The 26,471-nt window shown below is 42.8% G+C and overlaps 2 protein-coding genes across 2 annotated transcripts; one reads left to right on the forward strand and one right to left on the reverse strand.

The window, feature by feature from the left end:
• The first annotated feature begins 8,466 nt into the window (after nt 1-8,466).
• On the forward strand, nt 8,467-17,066 carry plk1 (polo-like kinase 1). The gene is made up of 11 exons (XM_079998505.1): nt 8,467-8,963; nt 9,570-9,738; nt 10,277-10,421; nt 10,573-10,666; nt 10,802-11,021; nt 11,116-11,158; nt 11,516-11,607; nt 11,722-11,799; nt 13,541-13,695; nt 15,824-16,006; nt 16,128-17,066. Exons 1-11 carry the CDS (start codon nt 8,601-8,603, stop codon nt 16,335-16,337), a joined length of 1,752 nt encoding a protein of 583 aa, XP_079854631.1. The 5' UTR covers nt 8,467-8,600; the 3' UTR covers nt 16,338-17,066.
• A 470-nt stretch (nt 17,067-17,536) lies between these two features.
• Nucleotides 17,537-22,792, reverse strand: LOC307228901 (retinol dehydrogenase 8-like). Its single transcript, XM_079998746.1, has 6 exons — nt 21,847-22,792; nt 20,907-21,068; nt 20,587-20,766; nt 20,310-20,403; nt 19,957-20,140; nt 17,537-18,141 (listed from the first exon to the last, which is right to left on the reverse strand). The coding sequence occupies exons 1-6, from the start codon at nt 21,950-21,952 to the stop codon at nt 17,914-17,916; spliced, it is 954 nt and encodes a 317-aa protein (XP_079854872.1). The 5' UTR covers nt 21,953-22,792; the 3' UTR covers nt 17,537-17,913.
• Nucleotides 22,793-26,471: the final 3,679 nt, after the last annotated feature.

Consider the following 26,471-nt stretch of genomic DNA (forward strand, 5'->3'; position numbering starts at 1 on the left):
ATCTTATCTTGTTATGGCGTCTAGGGACAAGGGCTCTGTCAGCGGATGGAAGAGTCTGGGATGACGGGGAGATGGGAAGCGAAACCGATTCTGTTGCCTAGTCTCTCGCCATATTAGGTACCTCACGAGAGCATTACGTACCGTCAATAACAGTCACCTAAAAGGTCCATACGGAACTTTGCAGTAAAGGAGGCCAATGTCGGAATGACCACCTACTGCCTTTGCCGGATATCTTTTATCCAGCATTGTTACGGATTCCATGTGGGAAAGGTGCTAAAGATATGATATATATTTGGGAGACCGAGGTTAGTTGGCACACAGCTATATTCTGGTCCCTTGAAGGTCACAGGAACAACAAAGAAACATCCAAATGTTTGCTTTCTTGACCTGCATGCATCTACTATGTTTAAAGCATCTGAAAGTCACTAACTTTTTTCGGTGAGGGTAACATTTCAGTTTCATAGTACCGAAAGAAAAAAAGTGGTCCGTGGACTAAACCTATTACAAAACTGTGTTAGATAGAGTGTGTGTGTGTGTGTGTGTATGTGTGTGTGTGTGTGTGTGTGTGTGTGTGTGTGTGTGTGTGTGTGTGTGTGGGGGTAGCATGTGGTGTGTGTGTGTGTGTGTGTGTGTGTGTGTGTGTGTGTGTGTGTGTGTGTGTGTGTGTGTGTGTGTGTGTGTGTGTGTGTGCGTGCATGCGTGCGTGCATGCGTGTGTGTGTGTGTGTGTGTTGGCTAGGGCTACTCTTGTGGTTACTGTCCCTTTAAAAATATTGTGGTCAGTGCCCTTGAAGAAAGTTGTTGTTACTCTCCAGTCACACTCTTGTAATCCTGAGGTTAAAGCAAGTATAAAAAATTGTCTTGATATTTTTATCATTATATGCTGCTATGGTTAAGGAAGCTTAACATTCCCATAAAATGAAAATTGAATCACATTTCATAATCTTAAATTATATTTGTTAATAGAGGCTAATCAGATTTCATATTTGCTTGCTTGATCACAATCACTACCAGTTGCTCACGTTAAGTCTCACACACACACACACACACACACACACACACACACACACACACACACACACACACACACACACACACACACACAGCATTAATAGTGTGTCTGTTTCATATATATTCATATAACTACACATGCACACACTTGCGCGCACGCGCGCGCGCACACACACACACACACACACACACACACACGCACAGAAACAGAACGGGAGTGACGATAATTGTTTTTAACAACAAATTGTTTTAACAATGTTTTTCTTGTTCATGAAGTTTTAACTGTTAATGAATATTTTGTTGGTATTTTGAGAGATTGCACACTATTTTCAATGATTAAAATCAACGCTTATGTTGTTAGTTAATTATTACAATTTTTGAATGGTCAGCGGCAAAAGTAATAAGACATTCCTGATGAATTGCTGAAAAATGTTTGTTTGGTTTTAAAAATGGGCAGATATTATATTAAGTGTTCATGTTTTCTGATTCTTGTTTGAATTAAATGTTCAAATTGTTTATATTGGTCGCTTCATTTTTTGTAACTATAGCATCCACCCGATGGGGCTGGTTGGCACAAATGCACAACATGACTTCAATCACGTATCACCGAATTTTGGAACACATTTGTGAACATTTAAACATATTTATTTATAGCTGAGACCTCAACCTTTCATTTGCTGCTGGTTAGAATATTCTGACATAAATGACGCCAGAGAAATATGGCAGAGAGTGAGAAGTGTCATTTCGACAGCCATACTAGCAACCGTACTTACACTCCCTGCCAAATTGCCAAATTTAATTGATCCCATGTATAGAACTACATTTGTATATACTGTATATGTTTGTATATTTGTATATTTGCTTGCATTACAGCAGCCCAGTACACAAACAAGAGTATATAGAGAGTACAATATATTAAGCATAATAAAAAATAATAGCTGTTAATTAAACAACAGCTTAATTTTTTTCTTTTTAGATGTAAAGCCCTAAACAATGCCCACTCTCTCATAGACAAAATGAATGACAAATGACAAAATGAATGTTTTTTTTTTCTTACTTTAACCTTAGTGGCTTTTCTTATTTAATTTAGCTTTTAAGCATCAAAGAGGGGGCATGATACATAACATCATGATAATAACACATGATGGGTTGGTGATGGTACTGCCGTCTCCATATGATGATTACTTCTGACTACTGCCTCGCCACAAAGCAGCTTCCTGCCTAGCAGACGGTAAACCCTAATTTATCATTCAATTATCATTCATCATTCCTCCCCTGCTCCTCTTGGCATCCTCTTATGGCTACACTCACTTACACGGATACAAACCAATTAGCATGGGAGAGAGGGGACACAATCTCTTGTGTGAATTCTCATTGAGATGTTTGGTAAAATAACAAGTGCAACAACAAAAGCTAGAATAATTCTAAAAACAATCATTGCAGTGACATAATGATCAGCAATAGCAATAAAGAATGCATTTTGTTGACAGACGACATTATGGCAATTAATTTCAACCAGATGATCATGTACAGTACACATTTCCTACTTCAGTGTGTACAGACTTCATTACTTCCACATATTAATGCACGTTTAATATTTAACTTTTCAAGTTCCCAAACATTGTGAAAATACCATTTTTTTTCCCACTAAATATCACCCCGTGCTTTTTTTTTGCAATCCAGCTTCATTCTCGTGTGGGTACTTTCTAGGCTTGAAATTTCCGACGTGCATGATAAAAACAATGAGTATTTATAGACTTGGTGACTAAAGCCGTTCTGATGCTACTTTTGCCTGTAATCTTATTCCCCTATACCTAACTATCCCATTTTCCTTCTTGTTCATTTCATCTCCCCACTCCACCTTCATCTCCCCCTGATATGTCCCAGGTCCCCTCTGTGTATTTGTAGATCACACACATACACACTGAGACGAGGAATGATTTTCAAGTAAGTACATTTTATTTTTATAGCACCTTTCACAGACACAAAGTGCTTCACAATCAAATAAAATCAAAGATAACAAAAAAAACCAGATAATAGACCCAATACATTCAAGATAAAAACATATAAAACACACAAGGGGAGACAGACAAGTTAAACATTACAAAAAACACACATGCTACATAAAAGCCTGTCGAACAGACAGATGGGTTTTCAACTGCTTTTTAAAACGAGTCGACAGAGTCCAGAGACCTCACATTCATTGGGAGACTATTCCAACGTTTACGTGCTGCAGACTGGAAAGCACAATTCAAACGCGTCCGAGGGACACTGAAGACCCTGGTTGGAGGACCTAAGAGATCGGCTTGTGGTGTTGGTGCAGGAGGTCCGTAATATAATGTGGAGCCCGGCAATGTAGCGCTCTATAGGTGAGCGCCAAGATTTTGAAATGAACTATAGAATTAACAGGAAGCCAGTGCAGAGAGGTTAAAATGGGTTGTAATGTGTGACCGTCTGTTGGGTTGTGTTCAAAGCCTAGCAGCAGCATTTTGTATGGTTTGTAAACGGTCCAGGGAAGATTTATGAAGGCACATAAAAAGGGAATTACAGTAGTCCAAACGTGACGGGATAACAGCGTGAATTGGCATCTCCATTTCAGCTTTTGACACAACGGACCTACGTTTGGCTGTGTTTCTGAGGTGAAGGAAACATGATCATGTCAGCGTCCTTATATGAGCATCAAAACTCATGGATTGGTCAAAAATCACACCAAGATTACACAGACTGGACTGGGAAGACCAGGATAATGCACCAAGGCTCTGCCTGATCACTGAGTGAAGGTTATCAGGATAAATAATCAAGACATCAGTTTTATCTGCATTTAGCGGCGGGAAACTATTTCCCGTCTAGAACCGAATTGAAGCGAAACGGTTGTTCGATACAGAAAGTCTATCACGCTCCTCGGGTTTGAAGGAAAAAATATATCTGGATGTTATCAGCGTACAAATGACAGGAGATGTTGCTGAAACTACTGATAATCTGTGCTAGTGGAAGCATGTACAGTACATGGAGAATAAAACAGGCCCCAAGGCCGAACCCTGGGGGACGCCACAGGACAAAGCGGCGGTGTCCGACACAAAATCAATGTAAACAAACCATGTTTGTTTACATTCCCTCCCATACGCAGATAACGTAAAGCACGGTGAATCCAAATGGCGTCACATACTGCCGTAAAGCAGTGTTAAAACGGTATAAAAGCCAGACCGATATCGGTCACTATTTGACTTTTTGGCCACGTCGGGATCGGCAGTTATGCAGCCGATATGTTCCGATTTTTAAATAAGTATAATAAACAAAAAACACTGATTTTTCATCCAGTACTTATCTGATTCACACTACTTTTGTGTGCCATGCTGCGTTCACGTAAACTCGGTAAATGAAACGTTTCGGAATCGATAATGCGTTTACTGGAACTCGGAAGAGAAAATTTAATACATTTAAATAATCTTTTACATTTGTTTATTTATCAAAAAGTTCTTTGTGTGTTTGTTTATATTTATTTGTTTGTTTGTTTGTTTGTTTAACTCGTTATTATTATTATTATTATTATTATTATTATTATTAATAATAATAATAATAATAATAATAATAATAATAATAATAATAATAATTCATCATTATAGATCGAATGTTCTTAAATATAGAAATGTTTTTAAATTGATTTTAAAATGTTGCACTTTTTGACAAAATATCAAACAAAAAGGGACTTGACTTGGGACTTGAAGAGCCATAACCTGTGATTTGACTTGACTTGCCAAAGGAAAAATGACTTGGGGCTTGCTTGAGACTTGGACCAAATGACTCAAGACTCACTTGGGACTTGGATAAGAAGGACCTGGTCACATGTCTGGAAATTTGTCAAACGCCCTGTCCAGTGTTTGAACGAGTTGCTTTTCAACAACCTTTTCTAAAATTTAAGAAAAGAAAGGGAGTTTAAAGATAGACTTGTAGTTCTATGTAGGGAGGGGTCCAGGTTTGGTTTATTCAACAAAGGTAGAACAATGCTGATTAAAGCAGATGGGAACACACCCTGATAAATGAGAGCGGCTTAAAATAGTGCCCAAGCAGGGACCAATCAATTTAAAAAGCCTTGAAGAACAGAACGATTGGTAGGACATCTAGTGGGCTAGAAGAGGGTTTAATTTTTCCTAAACGGGCTGTAATATATTCTATAGAAAAAGGACAAAATTAGAAGTTTTCCCTAATATTTACAACCTTATCTATAAAATATTAGGAAAGAGATAGAGAAAACTGGCAAATGTGGAGTGCCCGGAGAGACAATGCTGTTTATTGTATCAAACAGGACTTAAAAGTCTCTAATCTAATATCTTCTCTTGCTGGAAGATATCAGATTAGAAAAACAAGATCTGTCAGTCTTCACCACGTCATTGAGGACACCCATAAGTTCTTTGAGATGTTACCTGTGTACTTCCAGCTTCGTAGCTTTCCACGCAGCTTCCGACTTTGCGCCTAAAACTCTGGATCGTTTCATTTATTCATTTATCCATGGGGATGAGTTTACGGAGGGGACCACTAAGTTTGAGAGGAGCCACTTTATCCCGCACGAGGAGAAGTGGGTGTTAAATGATTGGACTAAAGTCTCCACATCTCCATCCATGAAAACAATATTCCCGTTTGTGACTACTGGGGATGTTGGGTGTAATCGCACTCATGTTAAGCATGTAACCAGGTCAATTGAATTATTGGCACCACTAATTTATTGCCTAGTGTCCATGTAAACAGCTGGTTGCAGCATATTTATCTGAAAAGGGAATGTCAACAATATATGAAAATATTCGATCCAGAAGGGCACAGAAAGTTGGATGATTCTGACAGCTGACAAACACCAATGGAAGATATACTGTATAAGAGAAAATAAGCCACTATTCAGGACAATGAAAAAGTTGCAACAATTGCGGTTGAGAGGCTAGGAAGAAGACAAAAGGTAAACAATCAAGAAACATCCACAGATTGACATAGGGAGGCTCTTTTAATGCTGGGTCAGAGATTGCCAAACATATCCTATGTATACCTGGGCCTGTGGTCTGTGCCTGGTGTCCACGGCCCGGTCTCTGCGCTTGCGTCTTATGCCTGCACATGGGGGTGGGTTGTATGTGTGTGCCAGGGGTGCATGGTCTCCTTGCTTTCTCTGGGACTTGTTTAGAACTGTCAATGCTGACCTCACCAGGGATCCTCACTGAGCCATACACATAGGCTCCACCACCTTCTGTACTGTATGTAGCATACTGTACCACATACTGTGTCACTGTTCAGGGTTGTTCGTGATGCCGTATTGCTGCGCCGTACTGTTGTATACTGTGCTGTATTATCCCAAACACTACCTCACTTTATTCACATGCCACTTTAATGCACATATCTGTATATACATAATTGCCTATTCCATATACATAAGCATATTCCCTCTATCTATTCCATTTTATTTCATTTAATTTTTATTGTATTTTATTTTATTCTATATATTTTTATTTTATTCTATAAGTATTCGACTTACTGTATTACGTTTTAGGAGTCAGGTAGTTGGGCTTTTAGAAATTTTTCCTAGGACTTATTGTGTGTTATCATCGGGTGTGTTGCATTACATTTCACTGCATATATGTATGAAAGTATGTATATGTAAGTGACGAATAAAAATCTTGAATCCTGAATCTTGAATGCTCCTCCGGGCCGGGCGTGGCTGTTGCTTCCTGTGCTCCTGGCTTCTCTGCGGACTGGGGGGTGTTCTGTGGCTGCAGGGCATGGTGCCCGGGCCTCTCCTGCCGTCATGGAGTGTCTATATGGCTGTGGGACTCAGGGGTGACTTTGGGACCTTTTCTGCTGCTTGGAGGCGGTACGATACAGTTCCGACTTCATACACCAGAACCAATTGGGACAAGTTCCGTACACTCACCGGTGGACACATCACACACACACACACACACACACACACACACACACACACACACACACACACACACACACACACACACACACACACACACACACACACACACACACACACACACACACACATACTGGTGGACTTATCACAGGCACACACACCACCAGCACCTGCTTTCAAAACACCCCCTCATTTATTGCCATAGCTATGACAGGAAGAGGCCACATGTCCAATTGTTGTTCCAGTTCCCTGACAAAATCAACATTTTTTTTGTCTTTACATCTGACGTTTCTATGTTTATGTTTTACCATGTACATGTTTTTCTTTGGTTTTATGTTCATTCAACTCACTCGCGATGATTCTCCCCCTCTTGGAGTAGTAACGATGATTACAGTCGTTGTTTAAAGACCAAAACATGGTGAGATCGTTCTCCAAAGAGGGGGATTGATGGTGGTTCTGTATAACAAAAAACTGTGCTGTTGTCATCCCACAGGTCTTCCACAGGACAGAGTTATTACAGCAGTTCTTGATGATTAGAGAATGAATAGAGTTGCATTGCAATAGCATACAATACTCTGTGTTGTATGCCAACCATGCTGACAGCACAGGTTTAAAATGAAAATAAATAAAAATAAAAGCAAGGATCGGGAGGTGTAAAAGGTTGCTTTCACTGATCGTGAGGGGTTCATCCAGAAAATAGTATAAAAACCGTGTCATCATTTTTTATTTTTTTGGGGTAATTTCTATTTTCATTTATTTTTACTCCATTTTTTTATGGTTAAATGTGTTGATTATCAGTAGGTGTAGTGTGTATTGTCGTACATTATTAGATATTTTATGTTTTTATTGTATATTTTCATATTGTTACACATATTGCCATTTTCTTTTTTTATTTTATTCCATTGTTTTATTATTGTCTATTTTTTACGTGTCTATCGATCCAGCTAATACATGCCCGATGAACATCTTCCTCTACACAAAAGAAAACAGTGGTATACCCTTCACAGTAATGTGCTGGCAATATTATGTGCATTGAATAAAAAAAAACATGCAATACAACCGATTCAAAACTACACATAACATGCAATACAATAGATCAAATTAATAAAAAATAATTAATACAGTGACGTAAACATAGAAGTAATAAATGACAAATTCATTTCAGTTGTGTCTATATTTTGTTGCTGTTTGGAATAATAATAATAATAATAATAATAATAATAATAATAATAATAATAATAATAATAAAAAAGAAAAACTTTATTTTTCCAACGACGCCGGACACATTTTCGAACTATTAGGAAGTAGGAAGTAGTAGGCAGGCACCGACTCGCCGTCCGGCCAATCGGCCGCGTCGACGCGCGGACCGCCGCCCTTCCGCCCGCGCGATTGGTCCGTTTGTGCGGATCTCCCATGATGCCTTGCTCAAGTGGCGTGGAATTCAAATCCAGCGGACCAATCAGCGGCGGCCGTAACGTACGAGGCAGCAATTTAAACTTAAAATCACGTTCGCCGCTGTAGAGGAGTGTGGACCACCGCAAGCGCCCGGTCGACGCTCGCCGCTAATTCCGATTTAAATGTTCGATTCGGAAGGGGAGCACAGCAACAGTCGACGGTAGGCTTAGCAACGAGCTGATTTAAACGTGTTGAACCCGTGTTTTCGACATTTCAGCCCCACCACCCCACGCAAAATGAGTGCTGGAACCGCAAAGCCGGCGAACCCGTCGGCCCAAGTCGACCCCAAGTCGGCGCCGTTGAAAGAGATACCCGACGTCCTGGTGGATTCTCGCACTATGAAGTCGTACTCCCGGGGCCGGTTCCTCGGCAAGGGGGGTTTCGCGAAATGCTACGAGATCACCGACCTGGAGACGAAGCAGGTGTTCGCCGGGAAAATCGTCCCCAAGTCCATGATCCTGAAGCAGCACCAGAGGGAGAAGATGACGTCGGAGATCACCATCCACAAAAGCCTCGGCCACCCCAACGTCGTGGGCTTCCACGGCTTCTTCGAGGACGAGGACTTTGTGTTTGTCGTGCTGGAAATCTGCAGACGCAGGGTGAGACGATAACAATAATAAAATTAATAATAATAATTATTATAATTAATAAAGCAACAACATGCTTTGCCAACCAACGGACCAACAGGCAGCGTGGTTCGAATCTTAGCCTGTTGCGTGTAAATCATAATTTAAGCAGACTAGAACTCGTTTAAGTGGGTTTATTCAGTTAGTTCTTTTCGCTGCAACAAGGTTCAGGATGACTTTCAACTATTTTTGCTCCGTATCCAACTGTTTGGGTCGCTGATTCGTCCAGTGTCAACGGTCAGCTCCTCAGTGGAGCTGCCCCACCGTTAGTCTCCTAATCGATCATTGGTTTGAGGAAAAACCGTTTAACCCGTTTGTTTCAATCTTCAATGACCATACATGTCTCTCATGCTGCTGCTGTTTATAGTAGCATAAAATGAACAAACTCAAACAATAGATGACTTATTATTTCCTAATAATAATATTTCCTAATAATATTATTAGCCTCCTAATTATTTCAATCCCAGTCGATTGTGACCATATTTATTCTCTGTTCTTGTCACTAATGGATGCACAAGTTACGGGGTGCCCTTAAATTGATGTTTCCTCAGTTGCTAATGTCATTTTCCTACTTTTCAGTCCCTGTTGGAGCTGCACAAGCGCCGCAAAGCCGTGACCGAGCCGGAGGCCCGCTACTACATGATGAAGCTGCTCAAAGGCTGCCAGTACCTGCACAACAACAGAGTGATCCACAGGGACCTGAAGCTGGGCAACATCTTCCTCAATGATGAGATGGAAGTCAAAATAGGTAGCGCTGACCGTCCATGCAGTGCCTGCGTATTAAACTACATCTTTGGATTACTAGTTCCTTGCACACGAATGAACATGTTATAAAATTGTGTTTTTTTAAATGCGAGCAGCGTGTGTCAAAACGTCAGGGTTGCCACTAAATACTCAGTTTCTACTTAGTTGAGGTCTAAATGCCCACGTCCCTCTGTTTGTTATCATGTGGACTTGATGATTTTTTCATCATACTCGAAAATGATCATATGAAATACATCGTGTGGGAACCCTGACTGTATGAAGGAATAAACCAGATCATCCAGTATTTTGATGACGAAGTTGGACACAATGCACATACACACCAGCCACCTACCCCACCCAACTGAACTTATTACATTTTCTCTCCTCGGTACTTTCTCACTTTAAGTTCTCACATGTGTATTGCATACATGATGCCAAATGCAATTGCAGCACTGGAATATAGTCAGCATGTTTTTGTTAGTGTTCTTAGTTTTGTCCTGAATGTCGTTTAAAATCTGTTATGTCATTTTGTTTTCCAAAAGGGGACTTTGGGCTTGCAACTAAAATTGAGTTTGATGGCGAGAGGAAGAAGACTTTGTGTGGAACCCCCAACTACATCGCCCCGGAGGTGCTCTGTAAGAAGGGCCACAGCTTCGAAGTCGATGTCTGGTCACTGGGATGCATCCTGTAAGCCTAACATATCTGTAATGCTTTTATAAATGTAATTTTCTTTACTCTCAAAACAATCAATAGATGCCAATAAATTAGCAGCTTCAGCAGTTGCTGATTTCTCAGTTTAGTTGATGTATTGACCGTCTCAACTCTTTCTTCATGACAGGTACACGCTGCTGGTTGGCAAGCCCCCATTTGAGACTTCCTGTTTGAAGGAGACTTATAATAGGATCAAAAAGAACAGCTACACCATTCCATGGGTATGTTAATAATCAACTCCAACCGTATATATTTAATTAAATTTGGCTGATTTATTGAAACTAAACGTTGTCTTCCCTTTGATTCCCCCACACACATTCCGCATGGTCCGCCCTTCTTTACCCGTCTGTCTGCAGCACGTCAACCCCCTCGCTGCGTCTCTCATCAAGCGGATGCTGCACGCAGATCCCACCAAAAGGCCGACGGTCACTCAGCTGCAGGCGGACGAGTTCTTCACCGGCGGCTACATTCCTCTGCACCTGCCGACCACCTGTCTCACCATGCCGCCTCGTTTCTCCATTGCTCCCTCGCAAGTCCAAGAGCAGAGGCGACCCCTGACCGCACTCAATAACAAAGGTGCAGCTTGTTCTTCCACTATGACTAGAATGCCGTCCGTCCCTATTTTCCACTTTTCATGTCTCAAACTGGGTGTGTGCTGATGTCTTTTCAGAAGGAGCAGAGAAGGTGGAGCTGAAAGAAGGCCATGAACCAAGGTGAGGCGGTCGTTTGTCCAATCTTGGTTAAAATTAAATGCAACCTTTTGGTTTATCCTGTTGGGGTTGCGTCACAAAGCTAGAGCCGTGTCGGTCTATACTTAATGTTTAAGTTTTCTCTTGTGGTTGTTGTGATGTAAACCAGCATTTAGTGCCAAGGAGTGTAGGGGGTGTTACAAAAGCAAGGGAAATATTCACACCAGCGCTAGGCCATTGGCTAGTGTCAATGTGTCAAACAAAAGTGTACGCCGTGACCGGTGAAACAAATATAGGGTTTCCTCCTCATATACTTGTTATCAAAAGGCTGTAAAAATCTCGCTCACAGTGGTGGTTGTTCCAATCTGTTTGTGCACATAGTGACCCTGAAGTGTGCCATTTGACTGACATGCTGGCACAGCTCAACACCCTGATTGCAACCAAGCCCTATGAGAGACCATTCGTACGTCAAGGTAAGGAAAGACGTCCCTGAAGGGGATGTGGGATAATTTACCCTGACATCTCATTTAACAGTGTTTTGCTCTGAAATTCACCTTCACATTCCTTTTCTTGCTGCCCATATCCAGACGAGGCAGAGGATCCTGCGTGCATTCCAATCTTCTGGATCAGCAAGTGGGTGGACTACTCCGATAAATACGGCTTGGGTAAGATTTGGGTTTTGAGTGGAAGTAAAGATGAATTCCTGATGTTACAAACCTGAAAGATGGTTAGCGAGCAGTCAATCACCATTTTAAACACACACGCTGTATTCATTGGACTCAAAGCTTTGTTTGTGCATACATATTCAGACCTGCCATCCTGCACGCATTTTGTGTACAAACTATGCAATTCTTAGTTAAAATGCGCAGGTACGAAATGCCAGCTGAAACAACGCAACAAAAAAACAATTTAATGACTGAAATCAATCAGTCAATCAACACAAAACAATACCATACATTTATCGGGTATTTAAACGACATTCCTTGGAGTGGTCAGATGCTACGACCTGTGGTTCTGTAAGCCCTCCCTCTCCTCTCACTCAACATCCACTGATATGCAGCAGCACTGACGCTGCATTGCTGAGGTGAAGTGGGAGAGTTATAATAAAGCACAAAAATAAGATCGTAAATTTAACATTTCAAACGTGATCAACAGATCGATTGACCGGAATTGGTTGGTTTTCACCGGTCAATCGGTTTCGGATATATTTTCGTATTCTGTGCCGGTCAAATTGACACGCCCAATACTGTGCTCATACTGGTAAAAAAAGCTCAGATACTCAAACTCAATGTAGCGTAGTTGACACTCAAAGAGCGCGAAAGAAAGGAAATGACAGCTGTTTTGGAGGTACTTCAAGATAAACAAAGAAGAATGGATAGAGGATTTATCCATCGCCCGACAATATTCCAAAATTGTGAAACCTGTGTCACTCTCATGGCCGTCTTTTTTTTTTTTTTAATTTATATATATATATATATATATATATATATATATATATATATATACACACACACAAACACACACACTTGTTTCTTGACCCGTCACTCAGTAAAATGAGTTGTTTGGTTTGACGTGAGGGAAGGAGGACTTCCGGGGTACAGGAGCAAGCAGAGTCGACCATTTAATATTTTTGGAATGATTGCAATTTATTTGCAAAGTGCCAAAGAAATAATATACATTTATATTTGCACTTAGAGTGAGGGTTATGTTTGAACTGGACATTTCCATGTTAGTTATGTTGGTCCTACTAAAACTCAGTGAGAGTTAGAGGTATAAATGATATACCTAAATACTTACAGAACTAAAACTTTTATACTAAAACTTGGTGACAGCCCCATATTTTTTTGGAACTCAGGGACAGTTTCATGTTTTATTATTGTTCAATAGTGAATAATGAACAATAATAAACAGTGTCAAAATCAGCAATCTCACTATTGTGGTAACTGAAAATTGCAGCAGTAGTCTGTATGTGCAGCTGTCTAATCATGTGATCAGATCACATAATGTATTTGTCATGGACGTACAATGACCCGACAGGTCAGACTTCAGGCAAAAATCCTGGATCTGAATCGGCCAAAAAAGCAATCGGTGCATCTCTAGTTGGTGGACATGTTCTGTAACTTCACGATATGATGCATTTCAAGGGATATCCGTTATATAGTTAGCTGTAGTAGCTCGCATGCCATGCGTTTAGCCTCCTTATGAGACGGCTACGGTGTGAATAACTGGAGCCATTTAGCTGCAGTAACTCAAACGATAGACTCCCTGTCGCAATATTGTTACTCAATATTTTTCCCTGACGCTGGCAGTCTGCATATTGATTCCAGGACTTGTGGAATCAAGGACTTGAAATGTGCAGCACTGTTCTGTTATAAGTTTTTGAAGTGTTGTCTTTGCGTCTTTCAGGCTACCAGCTCTGTGACAACAGTGTTGGCGTGCTGTTCAACGACTACACCCGCATGATGATGTACGCTGATGGAGACAGCCTGCAGTATATGGACAAAGCGGCGGCGGAGGCCTTCTACACCATGCACAACTACCCAACTCTCATTAGCAAGAAGGTTGGTTTGCTCCACAGCATTATTTGTTTTCTCAAAGATATATATTTTTTTAATCAATTTTTATTTATGCCTAATCTATAGAATTTAATTGCTTCAATTTAGTCATTGCAGAAGTGGCAAGAAGTTGCAGCTTTTATTGTTTTAATCTGAGTAATGTCACATGCATTTTGAAAAACAAAGCAGAAAATGGTGGTTAGACCCGCATGGATACGACCTGCACCCCCACATTTTAAAGCCAAATTGTAATTACTTGTTGTTTTTTTTGTTCTTTCTATTATTTCAGAACAGTTTCAAAGTACTTGTCATTTAGATATACTGCAAATACGCATTCATAATCTCATGTTTGTTCTATCACCTTTTATTAGTTGAGGGCTTTTTGGCCATCCATGTTTATTTTTATAGGGACAGATCTTTTTCACATTTTGTTTACTGCTTTTTATATGCAGTGAAGTCCAGGGTTTTGAAAAGAGAGTTTAAGTTCAAGGACTGGACAGTTTGAGGCCCACCTCGCACTCTGACTGCAGGAATGAAATTCGACTAGACTTTGTCTTTAGAAGGAAGGAAAAAAAAAAAAGTCATCCAGTTTATTGCACAGCGAACACACATCTGACCAGATGTTAAATTTATTTCCCCAGGACCGATCTGCTCCGCAGCGGAGCAGGAAGCAGAGTAAATTAAATGCATCATGTTTTATTTGCTTATTTGGAGAAAATATCTCTCTGATCCGACCTGCTGAACCGTGCGCAACACCCCTGCAGTACTAAATTTGAGAATTAAAATTGTAAATATTAAAATTAACAGAACTTACGAATTCGCCACTCCAGCGTGGCAGACTCTCAAACGTGGGAGTTGATGACAAGCAGAGTGCGTAGAAGGCAAGACACAGGTTTTGCCTTCACTATCCGTGTTCCCCACTGGCAAAAATAGCATCATTTTTTCTTATTTTGGTGAATAACTTAATAGTTGTGTAATAAGTAACTTATAGTTTTCTCTCAAGTCTAGTTTTGCTAAAGTGCTTAACTGTTTGTTTAAATATTTTCATTTATAGTAATTATTCAAATAATGTGACTTGAAGTGTTTTTTCAAATCAAACAAAGGCTTGCTAGTCTAAAGCCCCTCTCCCACATGGAATCCGTAATGTTGCTGGTTTAAAAAAATATCCGGTGACGGCAGTAGGTAGACATTCCAAAACTGGCCTCCTTTATGGAAAAGTTCCATATGCCATCTGTTCCCACATAGATGACTGTTCTGGGTACGAATGCTTGCCTGAGAGATTTGAGATTCAAGAGGTTTATTTGTCGTATACATACATTCATACATATATGCAGTGAAATGACTTTGCAACGCACCTGGAGATTATGCACAATAGTTACTAAACCGAACATAAAAGCTAACCTAATTACTGCCTAGCTTACTTACTGAAACTGATTCCTAAAATGTAATGCAGTTGGTGAATAGAGTAATATATAAATAAAATGACTCAAAAAGGTAATACAGAGTGGGGGTACAAAATAGAAGTAGTGGGAATAGAGATATGTATTTGTATGTGCATGTGAATGAAGCGAGTATGAACATATACAGTACAACGCAGCAATACATTAACAAGGTCATGTCTAATATCACGTGAGACTAGGCAACAGAATAATTTTTCGACCAGAGATTCACCCCCCCCCCCCCCCCCCCCAAGTATCGTGATGGTATCGAATCGGGAGACAGACCTATCGTCCCAGCCCGCGTAAATATCAACTTGATTCTGAAATACACAGTGCCAAGCTTTTATTTACTGCTTACCCTAAATAAAACGACACAGCAAGACTACGATTGTGGTTCTGTACTTGTACTCTAGAAACACTGCCCCAACGGAAGCCAAGCCTTACATGTCAAATATGACTGGAAGTAGTTGCTACAGGAGCCGTCTGACTAAAAAAAGATTCAACATGGTTAAATCTCTGGGATGTAGCTGCTGGCACCTGTATACTGGAAGACAGAGCTCACCCTCCTCATAATACAAGATGTTCTATAATCGCTGCGCCTCCTGGGGGAGGAACCTTGGGATGCATTGTCACCAACAGAAGGTGTTGAAGGATGACGAGTCAAAGCCTGATCGAGGGTCCTTCTCTTGCCGTAGGTGACATTGCTGAACTACTTCAGAAACTACATGAGTGAGCACCTGCTGAAAGCCGGCGCCAACATGGCGCGGCGGGAAGGAGACGAGCTGGCGCACCTGCCCTACCTCTGCTACTGGTTTAGGACCAGGAGCGCCATGGTCCTGCGCCTCACCAACGGCACCGTTCAGATCAACTTCTTCCAGGTAGGGAGCGGGAATAAGAGGGTGCAGTTAATAGTCATTATTTTTTTCAAATGCCAGCTCCTATGGACTCAAGTGCTAATTTTGTTGAGCGCTTATTTTTTTCTTTTTCTTTTCGCATCAGGACCACAGCAAGCTGATCCTCTGTCCCCTGATGGGTGCGGTGACCTACATCGATGAGAAGCGTGACTTCCGCACGTACAAGCTGTCTCTGCTGGCGGAGTTTGGCTGCTCCAAGGAGTTAGCCAGCCGCATACGCTATGCCAAGCTCATGGTGGAAAAACTACTGTCCAGCAAGTCGTCCTCCCACAAAGAAGCGCACAAGGCGGTCTAGTGGCGCATGGCTGGTGCCTGGCTGCTCCTCAGGACAAGAAGCATCAAAAATGTCGTTCTATTGGAGGCGATTGCTGTTGAAGTGGGTTTTAATTCTCTTGCCGATTGGGCTATTTAAAATTTAACTTAATGTTTCACGTAAATTTACAATGATCCATGTGTGAAATTTGACCCTACACTCCAGGCATTGACAAAAAGATATATATTTGTATTGGCTTGAGATGATCTACTGTCTTAATTGAAGAGTTTTATTTTTTCCTGGCTTTGTTTTAGTTGTGCTTTTGCTTCTCTCGCTTTGCTGGACTGTACCTCTATCAAGGCCGTCAGAAAAGGGCAAAATGCGTTCTTTATGGCATTTGTACTTATTGATTTTTGATCTGTTCCCATTCCAGTCATGTGCTATTAAAACTGACTTCAGCTTCCTGTCCGGCCTTTCTTCACTCTTTTGTTTTATGTTAATAGTCTCATGTGTTTTCTCTCTAAATCTGCTTTTATCGCTTTTGTATTTTATAAGTTTGTCTTTAAAGAAACTCTGTACAAACGCTGAATACTTGTTTAAATGTTGTAAAGATGGTTTGTGCCACAATTTGAATAAAGATTTCTTTAACAAAAGCTCCTGTGCACTTGTGATTACATTATCATGCTCGGGCGAGAAGTCTATTGTACAGTGACCTTTAACAAGGAACAATAGCATTTCCTGTGTTTGTTTCTAATCTACCACTGAGGTAAGTTGCTCCAGAGGCTGCTGCAGTCGAGTTGATCAGACCTTGATGCTCACCTCCCACCGGGTTCTGGCAAAGTCATCAGACTGAATTACAATAGATAGTTTTCATGTAAAGGAGAAAGTAATTACATTGTAAAGACAAAACTCATGTAAGGCTCTCAAACATGTGTTGTGTACAATTTTCTATTTATGACCATTGCTGTGGGTGTTTAAAATAAAGGCTAAAAAAAACTGCAGGACAATCTGCTTTTGATTGTGGACCTAGTTATTTTACTACTTTAAACAATCGGGGGTAAGTTTTAAACGGACCAACATGTTTCTGCGAAATGAATACAATCCTCAAGGTGAGAGGATAAACCACCAACATGTATAAATGTCAATCTTTTAATGGCAAGACAATTCTGCAAATGCTCAATAAGTTCATCGTACTGTATATACTAATACACAGGTTGCTGATTTATTTTTCAGACCTAAGCCAGTGAGTTTCAAACAATCTAAGGAATCTTTAATGCTCAAAGCCATGGAGAAAAAGTGTTTAAAATGAGTGCACTCACAAAGTATTCATTTAAACTAGTAATAGTTTTACTAAAACTATTGAAACATGACGTGAACAAAGCTCTGGCACCCCTACATTCCTGGGTTTTTTTATAAAGCAAATATATAGCAGAGCGTTGCAGATCACGGTTTGCACATAAACATTATCAAATGTCTTAAGAAACGTATACTGTATGTATATATACAGTAGCAAATACGTGTGTACGTATAATATAAATCCTTATTTGTACAAAATGTAAAACATGTTTGTGTGTTAGTTTTCCTGCTGTATCTGCGGCGGGTGGAGGCGGGTGGAGGCCTAGTTGGGGGAGATGGTCCTGCTCCTCAGGCAGCCGCAGGTCAGGTACCTCATGGCCGCCATGCTGACGTGCATGAGCGGGCCCAGGTTGAACAGCATGTGGTAGAAGGCATGCACCGACAGCCCTCCCGTCTCGTCGGCGTACTTGAGCGCCACGATGGGCGTGTACATGGGGTTGGTGAGGTTACGGAAGCGCGGGCTGCTCGCCTCGATCACCTTCTTGGTGCACTGCAGAGACAAGGGGTCGGCGGGTGTCAGTTATTGATTGACCTGGCTGATTCGGACTGGGATTATGGGATAGAAACAGGGTGAACATTTGGTATTTTGCCCAAGGAAACCTGATGAACATTGGGTGTACTGCATATTTCCAAATGTGTATTGTTCATTGTTTATTTTTAGGGTTTTTGTATATTGCCAAATGTTTCTATCTTCTAGGTATTTTTTAGGTTCATACCATTGTCTCGCTTACTCTGAGGTTTATTGCACATTGCCATTTCTGATATTTTCATTCTTATTTGGGGCCCAGCGTTTTATTTTATTTCAATCTCGCCATTTTTCAGGCTCAAAGTCTCTAAAACACGACGGAGTACACACGCACATGGTTGAGGTCTTGTCAGAACCGGGATGTTCCAGACACATTGTCGGTCGAGTTTGATCAATATCGATCAACGTTTGGAGCAGAAATTAGTGAAAACTATCCTTCTTAAATTTTTTTTAGGAGTGGGCCGCTTTGTGACATCATCATCATCATCATGTCATCATCCCAAGTTAAATAAGTCCAAGCTTCGTCTCTCGGAGGTCATTCCCCTCCAGCCGCTTGCGAGTACGACATCTAGACAGACAGCTTGAGTCGGAGCCGCGTTTAAAGGAAACTCGGAAAAAAAAGGCAACTCGTGCTGCATTTCACGAAACATGTGACACGAACAGCCAAAGGTGCAGCAGGAGCGCCGGTGCTTCCCAGCCTCTCTCCCCCGGCCACGGTGCTCTCCGGCCGGACAGCGCGCAGCGGGGATGAGGCTCCCCTGTCTGTCTGTCTGTCTATCTACAGTATCTATCTATCTATCTATCTATCTGTCTGTCTCTTTCTATCTATCTATCTATCTATCTATCTATCTATCTATGTCTATCTATCTATCTGTCTGTCTCTGTCTATCTATCTATCTATCCGTCTGTCTGTCTGTCTGTCTGTCTGTCTGTTTGTCTGTCTATCTATCTATCTGTTTGTCCGTCTGTCTATCTATCTATCTATCTGTCTATCCGTCTGTCTGTTTCTGTCTGTTTGTCTGTCTGTTTGTCTATCCGTCTGTCTGTTTGTCTGTCTATCTATCTATCTGTTCGTCCATCTGTCCGTCTATCTATCTATCTGTCTGTATCTGTCTATCTGTCTGTCTGTCTGTCTGTCTGTCTATCTATCTATCTATCTATCTATCTATCTATCTATCTATCTATCTATCTATCTGTCTGTCTGTCTGTCTGTCTGTCTGTCTGTCTGTCTGTCTGTCTGTCTGTCTGTCTGTCTGTTTGTCTGTCTTTCTATCTATCTGTTCGTCCGTCTATCTATCTATCTATCTATCTATCTATCTGTCCGTCTGTCTATCTATCTGTCTATCTATCTATCTATCTGTCCGTCTGTCTATCTATCTATCTATCTATCTATCTATCTATCTATCTATCTGTCCGTCTATCTATCTATCTATCTATCTATCTGTCCGTCTGTCTATCTATCTGTCTATCCGTCTGTCTGTCTGTCTGTTTGTCTGTCTGTCCATCTATCTATCTGTTCGTCCATCTGTCTATCTATCTATCTATCTATCTATCTGTCTATCCGTCTGTCTGTTTGTCTATCTATCTATCTGTTTGTCCATCTGTCTGTCTGTATCTATCTATCTATCTATCTGTCTGTCTATCTATCTATCTATCTATCTATCTATCTATCTATCTATCTATCTATCTGTCTGTCTGTCTGTCTGTCTGTCTGTCTGTCTAAACACAAGTTAAATCAGTCATTCCCACAAAAAGAGGAGTGAAGGGACAGACTCTTACTCGGGCGATGTCATCGGGCCTCTGCCCCAGCGTTTGGAAGATGTCCACAGAGGACGGAAGGTAGACATTCTTGAAGTAATGCACCGTGTCGGCGTCGGCCCCAGGAAACTCCTTCTGCCTGACGTCCTGGATCATCTTCGCCTCGAACTCGGTGTGAACCGGGCCGGGCTCGATCATAGACAAGCTGAGGAGAGACAATGAAGGAGAAAGAGGGGGGATGCGGTGCCAAAAAAAAAAAAAAAAAGGCAACGTGAGGAAAGCGAGAGAGACATCGAGGTCGGACGCGATCAGAACGGAAAGCATGGCAACGAGATGAGGTCGGCTATGAAGCGAGAGGGGAAAATGGTTCTCACGTGACGTTAAACTTCAGGAGCTGCACGGCCAGACTCTCACAGAAGCCCTCCATGGCAAACTTAGAGGCTGCGTAGACGTCGTTGAAAACCACACCTAGACCAACATAACGGAATTGAAATTCACTTACTTTACATTTTATTTATACTTTATTTTTATTTTCTTTATTTATCCACCCACTCGTGCACCGACATCTAAAGTCACTTCAGATAAATGCTCGCTGAACGTCAATTTTCCCTCTCGATCTCTTCCCCCCTTCCCTGATCCGTCCGTCGCTACCTTGCAGTCCCATGACGCTGCTGACCACGATGATGTGTCCTCCCCTCCTCTTCTTCATGTCGGGCATCACCTCCTTGATCATGCGGATCACGCCAAAGAAGTTGGTCTCAAACACATTCTTCATCTCCTCGATGGGAATGCTCTCCAGGGGACCCACCAGGCCGATGCCTGCGTTGTTAACTGGTTTCGGGGGAGATGGTGGAGCAGGGTAAAAAAAAAATCGAGAGGGAAGAGAAAAGCATTCAACAGCGTTTTGGGGGGGGGGGGTAAGCTGGGTAATCATGACCTCCAAAAAAGAACCACGTTCTGCCTCGACTCACTGAGGACATCCACGTGCCGGTCCTTCACGCCGTCGATGCACAGTTTGACCGATTCGTCGTTACAGACGTCCAGCACGGCCAGGGACAGAGTCTTGCCGTAAGCCTCTCCCGCCGCCGCCACCAACTTATCCTTACGCTTCAGGTCCCTCATGGTGGCGATGACTGCGTGTGGTGAGGAGAAGGCGGGAGAGGCGACAGAACGAGGAAATAAAGGACGGAACTCAGCACATAGCGTTGTGATTATATGAGCTCAAAGCACATTTGAATTGCGCCTTGTTTCGATCATATTGGTACAGTATCCGGAGACTGCCGTCGTGGGCCGTCACAAAAGTTTTGGTCCATGTTTGGTTGGGCAACAGCGAGACATTGGCAATGTCAATGGAAATACCCAAGTTATCAGGCTCTGGGCCTGTTTCCAAACCCCGTAGAGAGGCAAACAAGACGCCTCGGCAGGTCAGTCACAAACTTTTTCAAGTCACTGTGGGATCATTTGCGTTAAAGATAGCGGGCGCTCTTAAAAAACGAGATTTAGTGGTCTTAAAATAAACACTGCGGTTCAAATGAGCCTTTCTTCAACAATAAGCTTGTATTAGCGTAAGCCTGGCACTACGGCGCTCGCCCGACTTAAAGACTTGTCCCTGCACGTCCCTCCCCCCCCCCCCACCTGTCAACCATCCCTGCTCATCGGTGATTCTGAGAATTTCTCGGCCGGTGTATGTGGAAGCGCGACGCGTTATCCCACGAGCATAATGTGAGTGTGCATGAGATGCGCTATAATACCACACTTCCAAAAGCTCACCTTTCATAGATACAAAAGTGGCATACATGTCAGAACACATTTATAGCAGAGTATCTATGCTCTCCGCCTGTCCGCCTGCCTGTGTGTGCTTCTGTCTGTCTGTCTGTCTGTCTATCTCAAAAAGAGAGAGACCACACTCACCGTGGTATCTCTTCTGCTCGTCCGTGGCCAGCATCACAGCCATCCTCAGCCCGATACCCGAGGAGCAGCCAGTGATCAGCACCACTTTCTGCCCAGGACTCGCCATGCTGGATATGATGGTTCTGATGGCCCAGCCGCTCCAGACGGTTCTGGCGGATCTAATCCTTCAGATGGTTCTGGTGGATCAGAGGGTTTTGATAAAGCTGGCTCTGGTTGGCTCTGGTGGATCTGATGGTTCCGGTGAATGTGATGGTTTTGATGGGTCTAATTGTTCTGGTGAATCTGATTCTTCAGATGGTTCCGGTGGCTCTGATGCTTCAGATGGTTCTGGTAGATCCGTTGGTTCTGGTGAATATGATGGTTCTGATGTTTCTGTTGGTTCTGGTGGATCTGATGGTTCTGGTGGTTCTGGTGAATCTGATGGTGCTGGTGGTTCTGGTGGTTCCGGGGGATTCTGATGGTTCTGGTGGTTCTAGTGGTACTGGTAAATCTGATGGTTCTGGTGGTTCTGTTGGTTCTGGTGGATCTGATGATTCTGTTGATTCTGTTGGTTCTGGTTGTTCTGTTGGTTCTGGTGGATCTGATGGTTCTGGTGGTTCTGTTGGTTCTGGTGGTTATTTTGGTTCTGGTGGTTCTGTTGGTTCTGTTTGGTTCCGGTGGTTCTGGTGGTTCTGGGGTTCCGGTGGATCTGGTGGATCTGATGGTTCCGGTGCTTCTGTTGGTCCTGGTGGATCTGGTGGTTCTGGTGGATCTGGTGGTTCTGGTGGTTCTGTTGGTTCCGGTGGTTATTTTGGTTCCGGTGGTTCTGTTGGTTCTGGTGGTTCTGGTGGATCTGGTGGATCTGTTGGTTCTAGCGGTTCTGGGGATCTGGTGGATCTGGTGGATCTTTTTGTTCTGGTGGTTCTGTTGGTTCCGGTGGTTCTTTTGGTTCCGGTGGTTCTGTTGGTTCTGGTGGATCTGGTGGATCTGATGGTTCTGGTGGTTCTGTTGGTTCTGGTGGATCGTCAGTTGTTCGGAGTTTGCGACAATGCCGCAAGATGATATGGCCTCTCACCCTCTCTCGGCTTTTGTAAGCGGATAACAGAGAGAGAGAGACGGAGAGAGAGACAGCGACAGAGAGAGAGAGAGGGAGAGAGAGAGAGCAAACAGACAGACAGACAGACAGACAGACAGGGAGAGAGAGTCACATGGACGGAGCACAACAGGTTGGATTATCTAACCCTAACCCGCCATCATCTCTTTACATCACTCTCCTCCCTCTGCGTCCAGGGCGGCTCCAAGCGCAGCTCGTTACGGAGGCTTTCCATCCGCACCGCGTCTGCTGCTCCAGGTCCCTGACCCAAACAACCCGCCTGTCTGTCGCACATTCGGGATTTAAACGTCTCGGCTATCGAAAGGCAAACCCGGCGACTCAGCGCCACCTCGTGACCCAACCGGAGAACAGCCACTGGGAAAGACTGACGCGCCACACTGTTTGTATTTCGGCGCACTGTACTTTAACTTAAAGTGCACTTAAGTATACCTAAGTATATTCATCTTTTCGGACTGTCGACGTGTACTCCACTACGCTTCAAAGCGAAGATCTATACTTTTTATTCTACTGCCTTTCTAACACAGTGACGCTACTTTAGTTTAAGTTTTTTGGGTTTGTTTTTTTTAAACCGGATTTATATTTCCATATATGAAAAGCAAAAGCAGCCAATCCACTCAACCAATCAGATCACAGTCCCATATTATAGGCTCTTTTAAATCAGGGTACTGGATGTGACATGTGCCCCTTTCACTTTAAATGCTTTAAGTCCTTTAAAAGCAAGCGCTTATATGCATACAGTATTGCATGATGTGTTGTGCTTATATACATTTCACTTGCTTAGAAATGTCTTCACTTATACAAGAGTACATTTGTTTCAGGGTATTTGTACTTTTACTTCAGTAAAAAGGTCTGAGCACTTCCTCCACCACTGGAAAAACCACCCATCATAACGTCCTACTCGAAGGAGGAGTAAGAGCATGTGGAAGAATGCCAGGAATTTCCTTTTGTGCAGAAAGAATATAGCAAAAAAAAAAAAAAAAGAAGAAGAAAACATTATATTGTTCTCAAGGTGCTTTGCATTGAAGTTGCAAATAATTACACCTAGGGAAAAACAAATAAGACACACGGAATGTGCTGCAGGCTAGCCAAGATTCCCCAACCAAGACTTTCAAGAGTCCGGATGAGCCACCGCCACCAACCACAGCCTGCTTCAGCTGTCAGGTCCACCTCCACATGATATCTGCGCGGGTAATAACACATCCAAGCACTTCATATATCCAAATGTCCATCGACTTTTTGTAGTCACACAGTCTACTTGCCATGCTGATTGTATTTTCTGTGAAATGTTGTTTTGTTTTGTTGTTGTACATTTCCTTGCAAAACACCTTGAAGGCAACATTGGTGAACCGAGGCTTGAGTCGCAAATTTAAAATCGAATCAGCCGCAATTGTTTTTATTGGAATGCTGTCATAAAAGTGACACACTGAACTCTGTGTGGCGGAATACCACACCGCTCATTAAGAAGAAATGCCTCCAATACTTTGAGGGATAATAGAGGTGGAGAAACACTATTTCTCCATGATTTCCCATTAAGGTTCTGTGCTAATCAGGTGATTGGGGTCGGGGGGTGGGGGGTGGCAGGCAGTCACCTGCATCGTGGTGATTGAGAAACCACTCTTGGGTTTCTTCAGCAGTGTGTGTGGCGGGATTATTGTGATTGAATATGGGATTATTGCCAGGGAACAGCGTTTGGTCTTGTAAAATGGCTTTGGTTATTATTGGAAACTGCAGAGCAACTATTGAACCCGATGATTCCCACAATATGGCTTCCCACACCAGGATGGATCCCCCACCAAGTTCAACGCTCGCCAACAATCATGGTGGTTTGAAGACTTACGCCAAACTTGTCCAGATGTAGGAAGTTAGGTGAAAGGTAACTCATCAGACCCTATTGCTTTTCCCCATTGCTCAGAATTGCAGGTTTTGTGCTCCTTACACCCGTTTATACATCTTTGTCGCATCTTAAATTTAGAGGTATCCATACGCAAATTAACATTCAAACAACATTGAAGCAAGAGTAAATACTCTTTGTAAGTGTTTGCTATATGTATTCTATATGTATTCTATATAAAAGTATTTTCGACATGTTTGCTATACGTTCAAGCACTAATTACAGGGATTTTGGCCCATATTTGTGTGCATAAATTGGTGATAAAATAAAGTAAAATAAAAGTGTCTGTGTGTGTGTGTGTGTGTGTGTGTGCGTGTGCGTGTGTGTTTGTGTGTGTGTGTGTGTGTGCATTTGCGTGTGTGTGTGTGTGCGCATATATGTGTGTTTTAAGTTATCCTGTCATCCTTTCTTTCAGTCTGTTAAAGTCAACCAGCAGAATAAAGCTTCTGATTCCTCCTTATCTGCCCCTGGCTTCCTCTGAGTTTTCCACATTAGGAAAAGATAATAATATAAGAGGCAATGACCTGACTGTTAAATATATGCTTTGTACTTATAGGGGGAATTTTGTGTATTTGTGTGTGTGTGTGGGGGGGGGGGGGGTGCGTGTGCGCGCGCGCAAGTAAAAGCATTGTGGTAGGCAAAGACAGACAGGCACTGGAATTTGGAATCTGCAGCAGAATTTTTTTTTATTAGTTGGGCAGCACTGCTGTCCTGTCCTGGCATGCTTGTGCGTGCGTGCTATGAGCGTGTACGTATGATTGTCCGCGTGTGGGTGTGTGTGTGTGTGTCAGTCAGTGCAGGTGTGTGTTTGTGTGTGTGTATGGGTGAGTGTGTGTGTGTGTGAGAGAGAGAGAGAGCGAGATGGAGTGAGTGTGAGTGAATGTATATGTGTGTGTGTGTGTGTGTGTGCGTCTGTGTGTGTCTGTGGGTGTGGGTGTGTGTATGTCAGGGAGTGCAGGTGTGTGTGTGTGTGTGTGTGTGTGTGTGTGTGTGTGTGTGGGTGGGTGTGTGAGAGAGAGCGAGATGGAGTGAGTGTGGGTGTATGTATGTGTGTGTGTGTGTGTGTGTCAGTGAGTGCAGGTGCGTGTGTGTGTGTGAGTGTGTGTGTGTGTGTAAGAGAGAGAGAGAGAGAGAGAGAGCGAGGGAGAGTGTGCGTGCATGCGTGCGTGCGTGTGCACGGGGCGCAGTGATGAAGTAGTGTTTCCTTAAATCGTAGCAACAATAACTTCGAGGCGTTTCTGCACGAGCCCGAGCCCCCAAGATCCTCCGGGGAAGGAGGGATCACCGGGGAGGGGAGGGAGGACTGATGGAGAGAGAGAGAGAGAGAGAGAGCGAGAGCGAGAGAGAGAGAGAGAGAGAGAGAGGGTGAAAGAGAGAGAGAGAGAGAGAGAGAGGGTGAAAGAGAGAGTACTTTCAGTGACCAGGAGGCTTATTGGCAGCTAAGGGCTCCCCCTCAAGGGTCCATTGAAAAGGGGACACGGGGGGACTGATCGGCATCAATAACCGGGGCCGGGGCTGAGTCGATTTCACGCGTGCACCGTCATCCACCGGGCGAGCGCGCGCAGGTGAAGGGCGCCCACGGGAGCCGCGAGGAGCGCAGCGCACATGCAGCAGGATGGACCGATGGAGCTCAGGGCCGCC

This window comes from Zeus faber (assembly GCF_960531495.2).
Source record: "Zeus faber genome assembly, chromosome: 4".
NCBI classification, from domain to species: Eukaryota; Metazoa; Chordata; class Actinopteri; order Zeiformes; family Zeidae; genus Zeus; species Zeus faber.

Coding starts and splice junctions, on each gene's coding strand:
- plk1 (XM_079998505.1), top strand. CDS start 8,601: ATGAGTGCTGGAACCGCAAAGCCGGCGAACCCGTCGGCCCAAGTCGAC. Junction 11,022..11,115: donor GACCGCACTCAATAACAAAG/GTGCAGCTTGTT, acceptor ATGTCTTTTCAG/AAGGAGCAGAGAAGGTGGAG. Junction 13,696..15,823: donor CAACTCTCATTAGCAAGAAG/GTTGGTTTGCTC, acceptor CTCTTGCCGTAG/GTGACATTGCTGAACTACTT.
- LOC307228901 (XM_079998746.1), bottom strand. CDS start 21,952: ATGGCGAGTCCTGGGCAGAAAGTGGTGCTGATCACTGGCTGCTCCTCG. Junction 21,069..21,846: donor CGAGCAGAAGAGATACCACG/GTGAGTGTGGTC, acceptor CACCACACGCAG/TCATCGCCACCATGAGGGAC. Junction 18,142..19,956: donor GGCCCGATGACATCGCCCGA/GTAAGAGTCTGT, acceptor TTGTCTCTGCAG/TGCACCAAGAAGGTGATCGA.